Here is a 15,782-nt window from a genome sequence, read left to right as displayed (position 1 = left end):
CAGTCCCCTGGAGTGATCACATGTTCACATGCCTATTTAGACCTCCTTTCTCTCCATGACCACCTTGTGCAGGTGACCCACAGGTTTTAGCTTCCAGCCTCTGCCTCTGCCTCTGCCCTGGACCCCACTCCCTTATTTCTAAGGACTCAATATCAATAACTCTTGTGGGTATGTCAGAACACTTCAACATGGCCCCACAGTGTCCAAATTTTACTTTTGCCTCCTCCTGAGAAGTGGCCCTGTCTCAGCACTCCATATTCCCATGTCTAGAGCCACTGTGAATCAGTGAGAGACCCAGGGTGGTCTTTGGGACCCTGCCCCCTCTTGTTAACCCCACTTTCTAACCTGTTTCACAGTTCTCTTGGGATTTACCTTGGCAGGCCTGCCCACTTTTAAAATATATTTTATTATTATTTTATAAATTATGTGTGTATGTCTGTGTGTGAGTTTGTGCATGTGAAGGAGGCCAGAAGAGGGTGTCAGGAACTTGGGTCCCCTGGAAAATAGTATGTGTATTTAACTACTGAGCTGTCTCTCTAACCTCTGCTCACATTTTTTTTTCTTTTTCTGAAAAAGGGCTTCATGTAGCTCAGACTGGGCCCTAACTTGCTAAGTAGCTGAAGATGACTTTGAACTCCTGATCATTGTGCTGAGATCTTTGGTTTGTCCTGACATGCCCAAGGAGGCTGACTCCTTTCATCTTCATTTCTTTTCTTAGATGCATCCTCTCTTAACATTTTTTTCACTGTGGCCCCTCTGCTCTGTCTGTCCCTGCCTTTACTTCCCTCTGGCTTGTTTTCTACGCTGCAGACAGAATGAGTTTTGAAAACATATCTTGTCATGTAAAAAATAAAAATTATTAAGTACCCTGTACTGCCAGAAGTGGAAAACGAAAACCAAACCAAGCCTGTTAAAAGGCTGACCTGCACAAGGCTTTGCAGTGTTTGGCCGTGGCTAGCACTTTGCCTCATTTGGATCATATACCATTCCAGCCCCATTCACCTCTGCTAGGCTTTTTTGTGTGTGGCTATTTTTTATGTGCTTTGGTGTTTTGGCTGTGTAAGTGTATCAGGTCCCCTGACTGTAGTTGCAGACAGTTGTGAGCTGCTGAATTGAACCTGGGTCCTCTGGACTCTTACCGATGAGCCTTTTCTCCAACCCCCTCTGCTAAGCTTCTTGAATGTGTCTAGCTCATTATGCCCCAGGACCTTTGTGTGTACAATGATTTCCTCATTCTCAACCTCACCCCATCACCCACTGTACAAAACTTGAACTCCCTATTGGATTGGACTGGCATCTTGTGCTTTTCTTGATGCTTTCCCAGCCCAAGTAACAGGCTGCTCATGACACTATTCATGCCATGCATGAATCTTTTTCTTGCCTAGCATTCCCGAAGCTCTGGGTTTTATCCCAAGGACTGCATAAAATTGGGCGTATTGGAGGACACATCAAAAGTTCAAGATCATCCTCAACTACACTGGGAGTCCTAGGCCAGTCTGCTCTTCATGAAACCCTATTTCAAAAACAAAAAGAAACAAAAGAGCTGTTTATACATTGATTTTGTAAAAAGAGTCCATTTTCTGTAGAAGAGTTCATGAAACCCTCTGCAGACTCAAACAAGAATTCTAGCGTTTACAGCCTGGTTCCAGTGAGGTAGGAACATCTTCATTTGTTAGGCACTGGCTACAGTTGGAAGCTAAAGAAACCTCTTAACGCTAAACCCAGGAAGCCCCTGGCTTCCTATGCTGCAAAGGGATGTGAAAGGGTGCTCTCTTCCTTTCTGGGGAACTTCCAGCCTGTGTGAGTCTGAGTTACGGGGAGCTGGAAAGACCATTGACTCTGCCCTTCTGGAATTTCCCGTTTCCGTTTCCCTGTACATAGCTTCTCACAGTTACATGTAGAATGAACACCATCCTGCTAATGAATGCTCTACTTATTTTCACTTTCTCTGCTGGGCTTGTGGCATTTGGGGCAGGGGGAAGCAAGGAGGTGGCTGGCCCCACCCAGCAGCTCTGTTAAGGCTAAAACTTCTTTATTGGCCTTGAGATTGTCAGCCCTCAAACGTGGTCTCCCTAAAACTATCCTACTGTTGTGTCATTGATTGCTTTTTTCTTTTTCTTTTCTTTTCTTGTCTTTTTTTTTTTTTTTTTTTTTTTGGGACAGGGTTTCTCTGTATTGTTTTGCAGGCTTCCCTGGAACTCGATCTGTAGACCACACAGAGATCCGCCTGTCTCTGCCTCCCAAGTGCTGGGATTAAAGGTGTGCGCCACCAACGCCCGGCCATCGCTCTCTTTTTTTTCTTTTCAGATTTCCAGGTAAATTTTTATGTCTGCAATCTGAATTAGGACGAAAAAGAAAACTTATTTCCCTTTGAAAGCTTTATGTATTCAGGGCTGGGGACATACATAGCTTGTTGTCTCCTTACCATCTTAGACAGGAGGCTCTAGGTTCTATCCCCTGCACTGGGGAAAAAACTGTATGTACATGCATGTATGGATGTGTGTATGTGCACCATGTGAATGCCTGGTGTCTGAGGAGTCCAGAAGAGGGGATGCATGTTATAGATGGTTGTGAGCCACCATATACATGCTAGGAATCGAACCTGGGTTCTGTGAGAGCAATAGTGCTCTAAACTGCTAAGTCATCTCTCCAGCACCATGCACATGTTTGTCAGAATATGGTGAGAAAAGCTCTCGACTCGAAAGTTCTTTCACACATTTCTGTGAAAGTGTCCATGCCACTGGATTTTATAACGGGGTCACATTCTTGTGGCATGACTTGACAGTCCCACTTCATGCAGTTTGCCTTTTGTTGGCATAACGAAGGTAACGTCCACACCCTACGTGTCCAGCCATACTTATTAATACATATTCAGACAACATGTCAAAAACCCAAGTCAGCACTGGCCCTTTGCAGTCAGGCATGCTAGCCTCCAGTCACTAGCATGTCCTGGCTTTGCAGTTGGGGGAGCAGAGTAAGAGAGCCCTCTCACTGCTTAATCGGTGTGCTTTGGAACTTTTGCACTGTATGTGTGTAAGGTTGTGTTCTTGGTAAGTGTTTTTTGTCAGTTTACAAATACTTTGTGTCTTAATATGCTGGCCTAGGAGAAAATTAAAAAACAGTGAACAAAGTGAAGCACAGTGAAAAATATTAAAGTATTAAAAATATTAAAGGGCTTGTGAGATGGTGCATGAGTAAACATGTTCACCATGCAAACCTGATGGTCTGGGCTTGAACTCTGGAACTCACATACAGGTGAAAGGAGAGAACAGCTTCACAAAGTTGTCCTTTTACCACATGCATGCCTCCTGATCATGTTATAAGTAGATGTAAGAGCACATACACAAGCACACGTGCACATGTGCACGTGTGCACATGCACACACACACAGGCACGGGCACACATGGGCAAACGTGAGTGGGTGGGGAGAACAGTCAGGTCCCTTCTAAAACCGTTGCTGTGAATTTTGGAAAAGTGGTCTGTTCAGAGTTTGACTAGAAGGCACCTAGCTTCAGTGCTGTTCTGTTTTGGTTTCTTCTCTTGTTGGCAGCAGAAGCAGGCTCCTGAGATCAGCCAGCTTATTTTCTGAGAATCCCAGTGCCTGTAAATGTTAATAAAAGTTATGTGGTTTGTTTTTTTTTTCCCCTTTAAAAAAATTACAGGACTGGAGCAATGGCTTAGTGGCTAAAAGTATGGGCTGATCTTATAGAGGACCCAGGTTCCCAGGTTCAATTCCAAGCACCCACATGGCAGCTCACAAATCCCTAGCTCTAGTTTCAGGAGATCTGATGCCCCATTTTTTCCTCAGTGAGCATATTGGCCATCGTACAAACTATGACTGTAGCTTCAGAGGATCTAATACCCCCTTCTGGGAGGCATTCTTACCTGTGTATATCCCCAATACATAATTAAAGCTAAGTATTTTTTTTAATGTGTGTGATTATGTGTGCTTGGTGCCTGAGGAGGTCAGAAGAGGGCATCAGGTTCATTTTTGTCTCTGCTCATCTCCTCTCTTGCTAGTTTAATGTAAATCATAGGTGTTTCTCATCTGTGTCTACTTGTAGGTAACTGTACAAGACAATGACTTATTTATTCATTTAGTTTTCGGTTTTGTTTTTGCAGCAGAGTCTCCAAGGCGGTCCCTAAACTTGCTGTGTACCCAAGGATGACCTTGAATTTTTTTCATCCTCCTGCCTCTTTCCAAGTGCTGGGATTGTAACTGTGTGTGCATGCCTGTTTTGAAGATTAGGATTCTTAACTAGTGATCTTGGGCAATTGCGTAGCTCAGTGGGAGAGTACTTAGTGGACAGAGGCCCCGGTTTTACTTTCTAGCACTGAAAAACACCATAGCTCTTGGTGCCTACTTTATATCTTAAAAAAAAAAAAACTTTAAAGGTAACCACTTAATCCCATCCTATCAACTACCCAGGCAGTTTTTTATTTTCTCCAGTTGTCTTAGGAAAGTTTTGCTTATTTTTTTGAAACAGTGTCTAAGGAAGCCCAAACTGGCTCCCAACCCGTCCTATACCCTAGGATACTGGTGCCTTTCATGGGTCACCACACTTGACTGGTTTGTTTTAAAGATTAGGTCTTGCTCCTAGCCCAGGTTGGTGTCAGGCTCAGTGCCTTCCTGCTGCTGTCTCCCAAGTGCTGGGATTACAGATGCACAGTACCACATCTGACTGGCAAGTTTGTTCTCCTTTGCATTTGGCTTACTTGAATCAGAATCTGGACGAGAGTGCCATGTCTGCTAAGCCTCCTTATCCCAAGACTCCCTTTTACACCTTTTTCTTTGTTGCTGAGTAAACAAGGCAGTTTATCTTAGTTTCAACCTTCTGGATTTGACTGCTGTGTCCCTGACATGCAGTTCAGTGTGCATCCGTCTCTTGCTTCTGCAAGGTGATGAGTAAGCACATCAGCCCACCCCAGGCTGGTGTGTTGTTCTTGGTGTGGCTGTGTGCTTTGCCCTTTAGGGGGCATGGTTCTCTGGTTGTCTCCTTGCCTTGCTGGCCAGTAGAAGGTTCTCCTGCAGTGTCCTTGCTTTCCCTTAGATTCTGGAAGCCATACTTCCTGTTGCCGTCTGTCCACTTCTATAAAGTAGCGTTACAAGATTTTGGTGACTGGTTGGGACATCAAACAGAAGAGTATGGTCATATGTGACAAGTACATTTGCTGAAGCTGGCTTGAGCTGATGCCTTTGGCTTTTTTTTGGTAGATTTGATGTCTCTTGCCAGAGTAATATTTTTATTATTATATGTTCCATTTTGCCCTAATTGAATCTGACTTTTACCAACCCATGTTCTTGATTAGCCTCTGATTGCAGTCCCTGCCTTTTCTGTAAACCTTGGATTCCCAGAGATTGCACACAGCCTTGTGGTTATGCTCTTGGGGATCTTTCCAGCGAAGTACCGGAGAGAAGTACCAGACCAAGTTTTCTTAGATGATGCATTCTTGGGAGACAGTGAGATTACCTCACCTGTGCCGTTGCCAAGTCTTCCCAGCTGGCTTTGTCTTGCTTCAGCCTAGTTTCTTCTGTAGCCAGAGGGACTGTTGCAGTAGGATCCAGTCACATCCCTTGCCCACAACCCTCCCCTGGGGCCCTATCTTATGCAGAGTGAATGCTAAGGGCCTTTCAAGGCTCTAAGGCATTATTCATGGTCTCCAGTTGCCCGTGCTCTCACCTGCTCCAGCCACCCAGTCTCCCTGCCTTCTGTAGACAAGCAGGTGTTCTTCCGCCTTCTGCCTTGGCTGATCTTCTGTTAGATACCTGCACGACTCTCTCCACCATCCCCTCAATCTCCTCATTTCTCCCATTGGCATTCTTCACTCCAAAGCTTCTCCAACTTAATTCCTTCCTTTCTTGTTTTTTGTTTTTTAACTGTATCTGCCACTCTCCTTTTTGTTGTTTTGTTTGTATGAAACAGGGCCTGACTAGTTTGGAACTTACTATGTAGACCAGTCTGTCCTCAAATTCAGAGTTCCTCTACCTCCCAAGTGCTGAGATTAAAGGTGCGTGAATCATATACAGCTACTACATTCTTTCTTTGTTTATTTGAGAGAGATTTTCATGTAGCCCAGGCTGGCCTTGAATTTATTATATAGCCAAGACTGGTCTTTGAATTCCTGATCCTTGTCTCTAGTTCCTGAGGGCTGGAATTATGGATGTGTACTTTCATGTTCCTTCTATCAGAGTATGCAATTAAGTTTCTAAAAACCTTGCTTTTCTGACCTGGGGAGATAGCTTGGTGGTTGAAGCACTTGCTTAGCAAGTGTTAAGTACTGGAACTTGGATCTCCATAGCCTCTGTAAATTCTAGGTGGTCATGGCGGCACACCTGCAATTCCAACCACCAAAGGCAGAGGCAAGGAGATTCCTAGAGCAAACTGGTTAGTGGGACTAGTGATTGGCAAGCTCTGGGTTTGATTGGGAGGCTCTGCCTCCATGAATAGGCAGAAGACTACACAAAGATGATCATCAATATCAACCTCAGGCTTCAACATTTATGCACATGCATATGCAAACCATGGCACACATGCACGGGCACCACATACACAGGCACACCATGTATGCACACATGGAAATGAAAAAAGAGAAGTAAAGCTATGTTTAGTTTTTGTTCCCTCACATTTAGAACAGACTCCTTGTTTCCGTGAATCACCATGCATCATACAGAACAGCTCATGTAGGGTGCACCGTTGTGGACTGTGGGCTTCACACAGAACAGGGTCTCTGAGGCCAAGGGCAGCGGGCCTCTGCTAATCTCAGTCTGGTTACAAAAGCTGCCCTGTTCACCCACTTCCATGAGGGGCTTTTCTTTTCCTTTCCCTTTGCTTTCTTTTCCTTCCTTCTTTCTTTCCCCCCTCCCTTTCCTGCTAGGGATTGAACCCAGGCCTCACGGATGCTAAGCCCATGCTCTGCCACTGAGTGGCAAGCCCAATTCCCATAAGTTTGTTTCTTATTTGTTTATTTTTATTAGGTGTGTGTGAGTGAGTGAGAGAGAGAGGGGGGGGAGAGAGGGGAGAGAGGGGGGGAGAGGATGTAGGCACCATTGCCATGGTTCATGTGTAGAGGTTAAAGAACTTTTAGGAGTCAGTTCTTTTCTTCTACCATGTGGGTCCTGGAGATTGAACTCAGGTCACCAGGCTGACAAGTACCTTTACCCACGGAGCCATCTTACCAGCCATGCAATGTGTTTCCTGATCTTTTTTCTCTTTAAAAAATTTTAGCTGGGTGCTGGTGGCGCACGCCTTTAATCCCAGCACTCGGGAGGCAGAGGCAGGTAGATCTCAGTGAGTTCAAGGCCAGCCTGGTCTACAAGAGCTGGTTCCAGGACAGCCTCCAAAGCCACAGAGAAACCCTGTCTTGAAAAACCAAACAAATAAATAAATAAATGGTAAAAATATGGATGTTTTGCCTCCATGTCTGTACATGTATATGCTTGGTATCTAATGCGACCAGAAGAGGGTGTTGTGTCCCTTGGGGCTAGGGTTACAGTTGTGAGCTGCCATGTGGGTGCTAGAATTGAAATTCAAGTCCTCTATAAGAGTAAAGCATTTCTTAATTGACACTGAGCCATTCCTCCAACTCCTCTCTCTCTCTCTCTCTCTTTTTGTTGAGAGAAAACATACTCACCTGGAACTCACAGTGTAGACCATGCTGGTCTTGAACTCAAGTCAGTCCTCCTGCCTCAGCCTCCTGACCTCTGGTGCTACAGAGTGAACTAGTCCTGACTAGGTTTCTTGATTTTAGGCAGTGCCTCCCAAAGTCATAAAAAGACTTGCTGGAAGAGAAGGGACCTTTGTAGAGTCGTGAGTGTGGCTGTAAGGAAACCAGAGGGCCGGAGGTGAGGTGGCTCAGGCTTCTATTTATAATTAAGATTCCAGTATATGTTTCTCAGCCACACTTAGGCCTTTCAGCCTCTGTATGCTCCAGTCTGCCATTCAATTAGCTAACAGTTTCTTTAGTCCCATTATACATTGTAAGGCTCCCCTGGCTCAGTTTTTTTTTAAAGGAAATAATAGGGTGTTCTGTTCTTGGTGGTTTAATATTTTTAATAGCTTTGCCAATTAAAAAAACTTTCCCAACCATTTATTATGAAATTCATAAATGTACAGAATTGGAAGGCGATGGAATAAACACCCAGCGCCTCCACCTTGGTCTACACTTACCACCTCACCGCATCAGCTTTCTCTTCTCTGTGTGGAGCGTGCATGTGTGTAGTATATTTGTGTGTGATGTGTCTGTACCTGGTGTGCTGTGTGCATGCGTGCGTGTGTTTGTGTGTGAGTGGAAACCAGAGGAGTATGTCAGGTGTTCTGATCCATTGCTCTCTACCTTACTCCTTTGAGACAGAGTTGCACTAAGTTTGGGGCTAGGCTAGCTGCCAACAAACTCCAGTCACCACCCCTGGCAGTGCTCGTGTGACAGGAATGCATCCACATGTGGCTCTAAAATGGTTGGGTTTTGTTTTGTTTTTTACTGTTGTTATCATCATTGTTATTAATAATAATAATTTTATGACTCATGAGTATTTTACCTGGATGAGTGTTACCATGTGAGTGCCTAGTGCCCTTAGAGGCCAGAAGAGGGTGTTGGAACCTCTGGAACTGGAGTTACAGATGGTTGCGAGCTGCCATGTAGGTGATGAGAATTGAGCCCACGTCCTCTGTAAGAGCAACAAGTACTCTTGCATCTCTCCAGCCCACATACCTGGCTTTTTGTTTTTTGTTTTTTACGAGACAGGGTTTCTCTGTATTGTTTTGGAGGCTGTCAGTCCAGCCTGGCCTCGAACTCACAGAGATCCGCCTGCCTCTGCCTCCCAAGTGCTGGGATTAAAGGCATGCGCCACCACTGCCCGGCCTGGCTTTTTGTTTTTAATGCTGCTAGGATCCAGCTCAGGTCCTCATGCTTGTGCAGAAAATGGTCTTCCTTGCTGAGCTGTCTCCCAACTCCCTGTGTGCAGTTTTTTTTTCTAAATTATTTGAAGATAAATTGAAGCTGTTATGACTTTGTTCTGGAAAATTGTAGTCTGTTTTCCTACAAAGTCACTTGAGCATCCATGCAAATACTCTCAGTCTGTCGCACATCTCCCAAGTGTGTTCTTGTAGGAGGTGGGCCTGGTGGCTTCCATCTGTCCTTGGCTCCTATCTATAAGCCTTTGTTCCCTTGTGATGGTCGTATAGCTTGGAAGGTTTTGTGGAGTTTGCTGCTGCAACCTAAAAAGTCCCAGAGAAAAGTCCAGTGACTGTAAGAGAGTTCATGATAGGTAGACAAGGGAGAGTAGACCAAGAGAAAAGTCCAGTGACTGTAAGAGAGTTCATGGTAGGTAGACCAAGGGAAAGCTGTGCGTTTTAGCCTCTAGACATGGAAGTCAAGGTAGGTAGTAAAAATGGCAGCTTAGGAACTTACTTGGTGCCACCCAAGTTTTCACAAGTGTCCTCTGCAGAATGTGCTTTGATTCCTCTATTTTGCCAATGAGGGAACCAGTGCTGAAGTAAGTAACTTGTGACTTGTAGAGTCACAACTCTTTGGTAGCAGCACTGAGATTGAATCCAGAGTACCTGACCACACTGGCCCGCCCTGCCGCCATCCTGCTTGTTGGAGATAGGAGGACACTCTCTGACCTTTAAATCAGTCACATAGAAAACAGCACCCTCTCAAGAGACCAAACCAAACCATGTATCATTCATAGTTTGCTGCTGCTGCTGCTGCTGCTGCTGCTCCTCCTCCTCTTCCTCCTCTTCCTCCTCTTCCTCGACCTCCTCCTCCTCCTCCTCCTCCTCCTCCTCCTCCTCCTCCTGTCCTGGAACTCGCTCTGTAGACCAGGCTAGCTTCGAACTCACAGAGATCCGTCTGCCTCTGCCTCCCGAGTGCTAGGATTAAAGGTTTGCGCCACCAATGCCTGGCCCTTCTTCTTTTTTTTTTTTTTGAGAGAGGGTTTTTCCTTTCTGGCTGTCCTAGAACTTACTCTGTAGACCAGGCTGGCCTCGACCTCAGAGATCTGCCTGCTGGAATTAAAAGTGTGCTCACCATGCCTGGCTTAGTTCATAGTTTTAGTGGGTCATTGGTAACAGCATGGTCCTGGATGTCTCAAGGCTCCATACTTTTAGGCTGTTGTCATGCAAGGGCTTGCATGGGGCTGGAAAGTCCGCTCCCAGATGGTGTACTCATGGTCCTGAAACAGTACCAGTAGGTCCTCCTACTTCCTCCTCTACTCCTTGGCTCTCAGAGTTTCTAAATTCCCACTATTATTTTATAGAAACATGAGAATTCACCAAGTTTCTCAATGAAATTAACCAAAAATAGAGACAGAAGGAAAAAGGAGCCTAAGAGACCCAGAACAGGACAGAGATTAAGGGAAGAAGATGCTTTGGAGAGCCTGGGAATCTCTGTCTTACTTCAGAGATCTGGGATGGGTCTGTCTTTTGTGTGTGTGTGTGTGCGTGTGTACACATAGTATATATATGTATGTATGTGTATATACACACATATACATATATATGTACATATATAATTTTTATTTTAACGTTTATTTTATACCTATGGGTATTTTCTTTGCATGTATGTTTGCATACCAGAAAAGGGCATTAGATCCCATGGGACTACAGTTATGGATTGTTGTGAGCCACCATGTGGGTGCTGGGAATTGAACCCAGGGTCTCTGGAAGAACAGCCAGTGTTCTTTATCACTGAGCCATCTCCCCAGCCCCTTTAGTTTTACTTTTAAGATATATTTTCATTTTATGTGCATGGGTGTTTGCCTATATGTATGTATGTTTACCACATGTATATTGATGTCTGCAGAGTCCATAAGAGGGAGTCACATACCCTGGAACTGGAATTACAGACAGTTGAGAGCTGCCATGTGGGTGCTGGGAACTGAACCCAGGTCCTCTGCAAGAGCAGCCAGTGCTCTCAATCTCTGAGGCATCTCTCCAGCTCCATGTTTGCTTTTTTTTTTCTTTTAAATTATGTGTGTATGCTTGTATCTGTGTGGATATAGCTTTCCCACGGAAGGCAGGAGTGGGTGTCAGAACACCTGGAGGTGGAGCTAAAAGTGGCTGTGAGCTGCCAGATGTGAGCGGTAGTAATGGAACTCGGGTTCTGTGTACGAGCGGCACATTCTCTTCATTGCTGATGTCTCCAGCCCTTCTGTTAAGTTCTTAAAGGGGCTGGTTCTCTCTTAGGTTGGAAGCTGGCTTTCATCCCCCCCAATTGGGGAAAGGAATGATCTCCAGAAAATGTTCAAATTTACTTTAGTGCTTATGGAAACTTTTTATCTATAGACGTCCTTGATCTAGAGCAATGATTCTCAACCTGTGGGCCTCAATCTCTTTGGGGGTGAACAACTCTCTCACGGGTTGCCTAAGACCGCTGGAAAATACAGATATTTACATTACAATTCATAACAGTAGCAAAATTATAGTTATGAAGTAGCAACAAAAATGATTTTATGGTTGGGGTCACCGCAGCATGAAGAACTGTATTAAAGGGTTGCAGCATTAGGAGGGCTGAGAACCACTGCTCTCCAGACAGGAATGATAGTTTATAACAATGTAACCACAGGTAACACATGGTACAGGACAGGTGAGGTGGGAGAAGCTAGCGTGAGGCTATTCCTTCCCAAACCTGTGGACATCTGCCTGCTGGTTCTCGCTTTGTGACTGTTGAATGACCTTGAGACGGAGGCTCCAGTTCCTGGCTAGACCAAACTGAAGAGAACTTAAGTGTTCCTTGTGGATAGATACTTGCCTGGTAGGAAGCTATTGAGTGTACCCTGACTTATGGCAGGTAGGGCTAGGGTATGTGCAGGGGTGTTTTTTGTTTTGCCCTTCCTATGCAGAGTAGGGGTGTAGCTTGCCCCCAGTTTTTTTTTCCTGTGTCCCACAGTAGCCTTGCCCTCTGAGTACTGGCTTGTAAGCAAGCACACATGAGCCAATAAGGTAAAGATGCAGCTAATGTGGGTATAAAGTGTCTTGAGAAACAGTATGGGTTTCCCAGCTGCCCAACATGAAGTTCATTACCATTCAGCACACTGCACCCCACTCTGCTTTTCGTCCATAAGACATTGGAAAGGGCAGGAAAGCACCGCCAGGGAAGCCACTGTAGGAGGAATGGAGGCCTCTAACTTAAAGAATCCTAACTTGTGCATTTGACTTAGTCTGTCCATGATGTATTTTGTATCGAACAGTGGAGAACACACAACTGACCCTGAACCTGCAGACGGAGAACAAAGGCAGTGTTGTCTCCGGAGGAGAGCTGACAATTTTCCTGGATGGGCCAACTGTTGATCTGGGAAGCATGCCTAATGGCAGTGCTGTGACAGACGGTGAGTGCCGCCCTGCTCTCCAGGCTGCGCCAGTAAAGGGGTGGATGGACAGAAATTCTGAGAGCTTGGTTCTCCGCTAGGCATCTTGGTTAGAGTACTATTTAGCCAGCCCGAACTTAGAGCTAGCTCTGACTCTTCTTAGTCTCCTAGCTCAAAATATGACTTCAGTTTTCAAGGATCAAAATAAATGTCACATTTCTGTGTGCGATTGTTTGGATTGAAGGCAGAGAAAACATCTTTTCATCCCATATGGACCATGGAAATAAAACCTCTTTACAAATGTGATTCTAGTTAAGTCCTCTGGGGAGCTTGCGTGTGTTCCTATAAGATGGTGTTGGCTGGGGAGGAACTACATGTCCTTGTGGAGTGTCCCCTGCTCTGACCTGAGTGTGTGGTGTGTAGGTAGTTTGTTCTATTTGATCTAGTCTGAAATTAGTCACTTCAGGATCTGCAGGAAATTATTTCATGGAGTCTAAGGTCATTAAATGTGTTGTTAGGTGTGATGTAAGATAGAACTTCTCAGGCTAAGCACACTTTCTGGAGCGTAGGGGTGAAGTGTGAACTTCCAACTTAAAGGCAGGGTCATATCTCAGAGGTTGGGAAGAACTTAGCTGCCGAGACGAGCCTCTGTTCTGGGGCTAGAGAGATGGCTCTGCAGTGAAGAGCACAGCTGCTCCTGCTGAGGACCTGGGTTTGGTTCCCAGCACCCACATGGCAGCTCGCAGTCATCCATAACTCCTGTTCCATTTCCATGGATGGAATCTGATACCTTCTTCTGACCCCCACCACATCAGGCACACACAGACATACATATAGGCAAAAGAAATAAACAGTAAGTAATTTTTATCCCCCCCCCCCACCAAAATAATGGTCTTGCACTGGGTGGAGCTTTGCTTAGGGTATTTTTGGTGTGGTTTTTTTCCCCCTGTATGTTTGATTTTGGATTTATTATTGTTTTGTGTGCTTTAACATGCACAAGCATACATCTCTTATTGGTTAGCTCAGTTGTATATAATTGAATACCTGGTATGTACTAGGTCTTAGTCCAGGTGCTAGCCAAATAGCAGTGGGCAAAATTCACGACTCTCCTTGAAGTTTCTAATCTACTTGGTGGTGGGGGAGGGAGAGGTAGACATCAAATAGGTAAGTATAGAAATAACCACATAAGTGTCACTGTGACAGGACCTCGGACAGAAAGGGCGGGATTGTCTGAGGTTCCTGAAGTCTGAGGGGCTGTCATGGAAACTAGGGAGGTGTTCTCAGGAAGTTGAGACCTGGACTGTGAGTTCAGACAGTGGGAGAAAAGAGTGAGTGGGTCTGTGGTGAAAACAGAGGGACTGGGGTGACTGGAGTCTGGGGAGTAGCAAGGAGGATAGAGGAGGGAAAGATGGAGAGATGAGTCTTACTCAGAGTGCGCCACCTCAGAGACTATGATCAGGATAGTGAACCTTACCCTAAGAAACAGAGACTGCTCACGGGCATTGTTTTTCCATCCTCTCTGTCTTCAGGGTATCAATGTGTAATCCTGACTATCCTGGAACTCCCTATGTAGACCATGGTAGCCTAGAATTCACAGAGATCACCTGCCTCTGCTTCCCACTGCTGGGATTAAAGGTGTGCGTCACCATGCCTGGCTTCTGCTGGTTTTGTTTTTGTTTTTTGAGACAGGATCTCACTGTGTAGCTCTAGCTGACCTAGAACTCACTATGTAGACTAAACTGGCCTTGAACTCACAGAGACCCATCTGCTTCTGCCTGCCAAGGATTAAAGACTTGTGCCACCTCAGCTAGCTTTTTTTTTTTTTGAAAATGTTTTGTTATTACATTAAAAAAAAATTTGTCTTGTGGGACAAATGTATAGAGGTCAGAGGACAACCTGTGAGAATTGACTCTTTCTGAGGGGCCTGGGCATTGAACCCAGGTTGTGAGGCTTGGTGACAAGTGCTATAATTCTGGCAGAACTGTCGCTCTGGTGTTGGTTGTTTTGTTTTCTTCATTCATACACAGTACTGTTTATGTAAGGCTGTTTTCATGAACATGAATAATTTCTTTTGTGCATATTTCTACCCCCATGTTCTCACTTGCTTCTTATCATTTTATAATTAGTTCCCTTTATCCCCAGGATTTTACTTCTACTTTTATGTGACATATATATGCATAATTTTAAATATTTATTTAAAATTTTGTGCCATATATGTGTGTATACCACATGTGTGTAGGTGTCCCCAGAGTGCAGAAGGAGGGACTCTGAGCTTGAATTACAGATGGTTGTAAGCTATTTGAAGTGGGTGCTGGGAATCAAAAACTCTTTCCTCTAGGAGCAACAATTGCTCTTAACCCCTGAACCATCTTGATAGCTCCATATATATAATTTTTTGTTGGTTTGTTTTGGATAAGATTTTACTGTATAGCTCAGGCTGGCCTTGAACTCACTGTCACCCAAACTAGCTTATTGTGATATCCTGTCTTAGCCTCAGCTAGCTGGCTGTTGGAGAACCTTTTAGGTAAAGAGTGACGTGATCTACTTTGGCATTACAAGCTCTGTTTGTCTTGTGGAAAATGCCCCCATTTCAGGTGCTCACTTGGCCCTACTTTTGAGAGGCTGAAGTTCATCTGATGGATAAGGCAGGCTACATGTTAGTGTCTGGGATGTTCCTGAATGTGTTGGCGAAGAGACATTGTTTCCTAGGTTTGAGTTCCATCTGCACTATCTCATATGATTGTCTCTACAAGGAGTGGTTTGTAGAGTGGCTACCACTGCCAAGATGTCCCTGTTCCATCTTGGTGGGTAACTCCTAAAATCCAGAGGGAGTTCTCTGCCTGGTGGTTAGCTCTCAAGGGCTGAAATTTCTCAACATCTCTGCTTTTCTTGTGATTGATCTAGGATCACAGCCACCTTCAAGAGAATCCAGTGGGACTGCTCTAGCTCCAGAGTCCCGGCACCAGCCCCCCAGTACAAACTGCTTTGGTGGCAGGTCCCGGTAAGTACCCTTATTGGTGAGATGGCCCTGGGAAGGTGCTTGAAGCTATGGAGTTCTTGAGGGAGTGCAGTGCTCCACGTCCTTAGGAGAGGCAGCAGTGCACTGACAAAGATTGGGGCTGGCTGGGTTAGTGACTGGGTAAGAAAGGCCTTCTCTTTTCCATCAGGGGCTATGGCGGTCACCATGCATGGAGAGCATGTTTCTTTGGATGTAGAATTTTCTGGTTGCATTTCCCTCTTGGGACATTGCTGATGGTTCTTATTCTCATGTTGGTTATAACCTTGTTTGCTGAGAGTCTGAGTTCATTTATACTTGTTATGTCTTGTGGATGATGTGATTCTGCTTACTACTCTTTCTTATACCTGTATTTGTGCTCTGAACTCATTTCCATGACAACTGAATTCCTAGGCAAGAGAGCAGTTTTAAATGTATTGGAAAGATGGTGGAGAAGGAGGAGGTGTTTAACACTGGTTA

General features: G+C 45.0%; 1 protein-coding gene across 1 annotated transcript in view; it reads left to right on the top strand.

The window, feature by feature from the left end:
- Positions 1–15,782, top strand: part of Wwp2 (WW domain containing E3 ubiquitin protein ligase 2) — a 122,039-nt gene that overhangs the window by 37,854 nt on the left and 68,403 nt on the right. Inside the window, exons 5-6 of the mRNA XM_040737189.1 lie at positions 12,191–12,328; positions 15,212–15,308. Coding sequence (XP_040593123.1) covers positions 12,191–12,328; positions 15,212–15,308 — 235 coding nt within the window. The remainder of the gene's footprint in view (positions 1–12,190; positions 12,329–15,211; positions 15,309–15,782) is intronic.

The sequence above is a fragment of the Mesocricetus auratus genome, unplaced genomic scaffold (assembly GCF_017639785.1).
Source record: "Mesocricetus auratus isolate SY011 unplaced genomic scaffold, BCM_Maur_2.0 Super-Scaffold_6723, whole genome shotgun sequence".
In the NCBI taxonomy this organism is placed as follows: domain Eukaryota; kingdom Metazoa; phylum Chordata; class Mammalia; order Rodentia; family Cricetidae; genus Mesocricetus; species Mesocricetus auratus.
The sequence above is the reverse complement of the archived record's forward strand: the minus strand, read 5'-3'. Positions and strand labels throughout refer to the sequence as shown.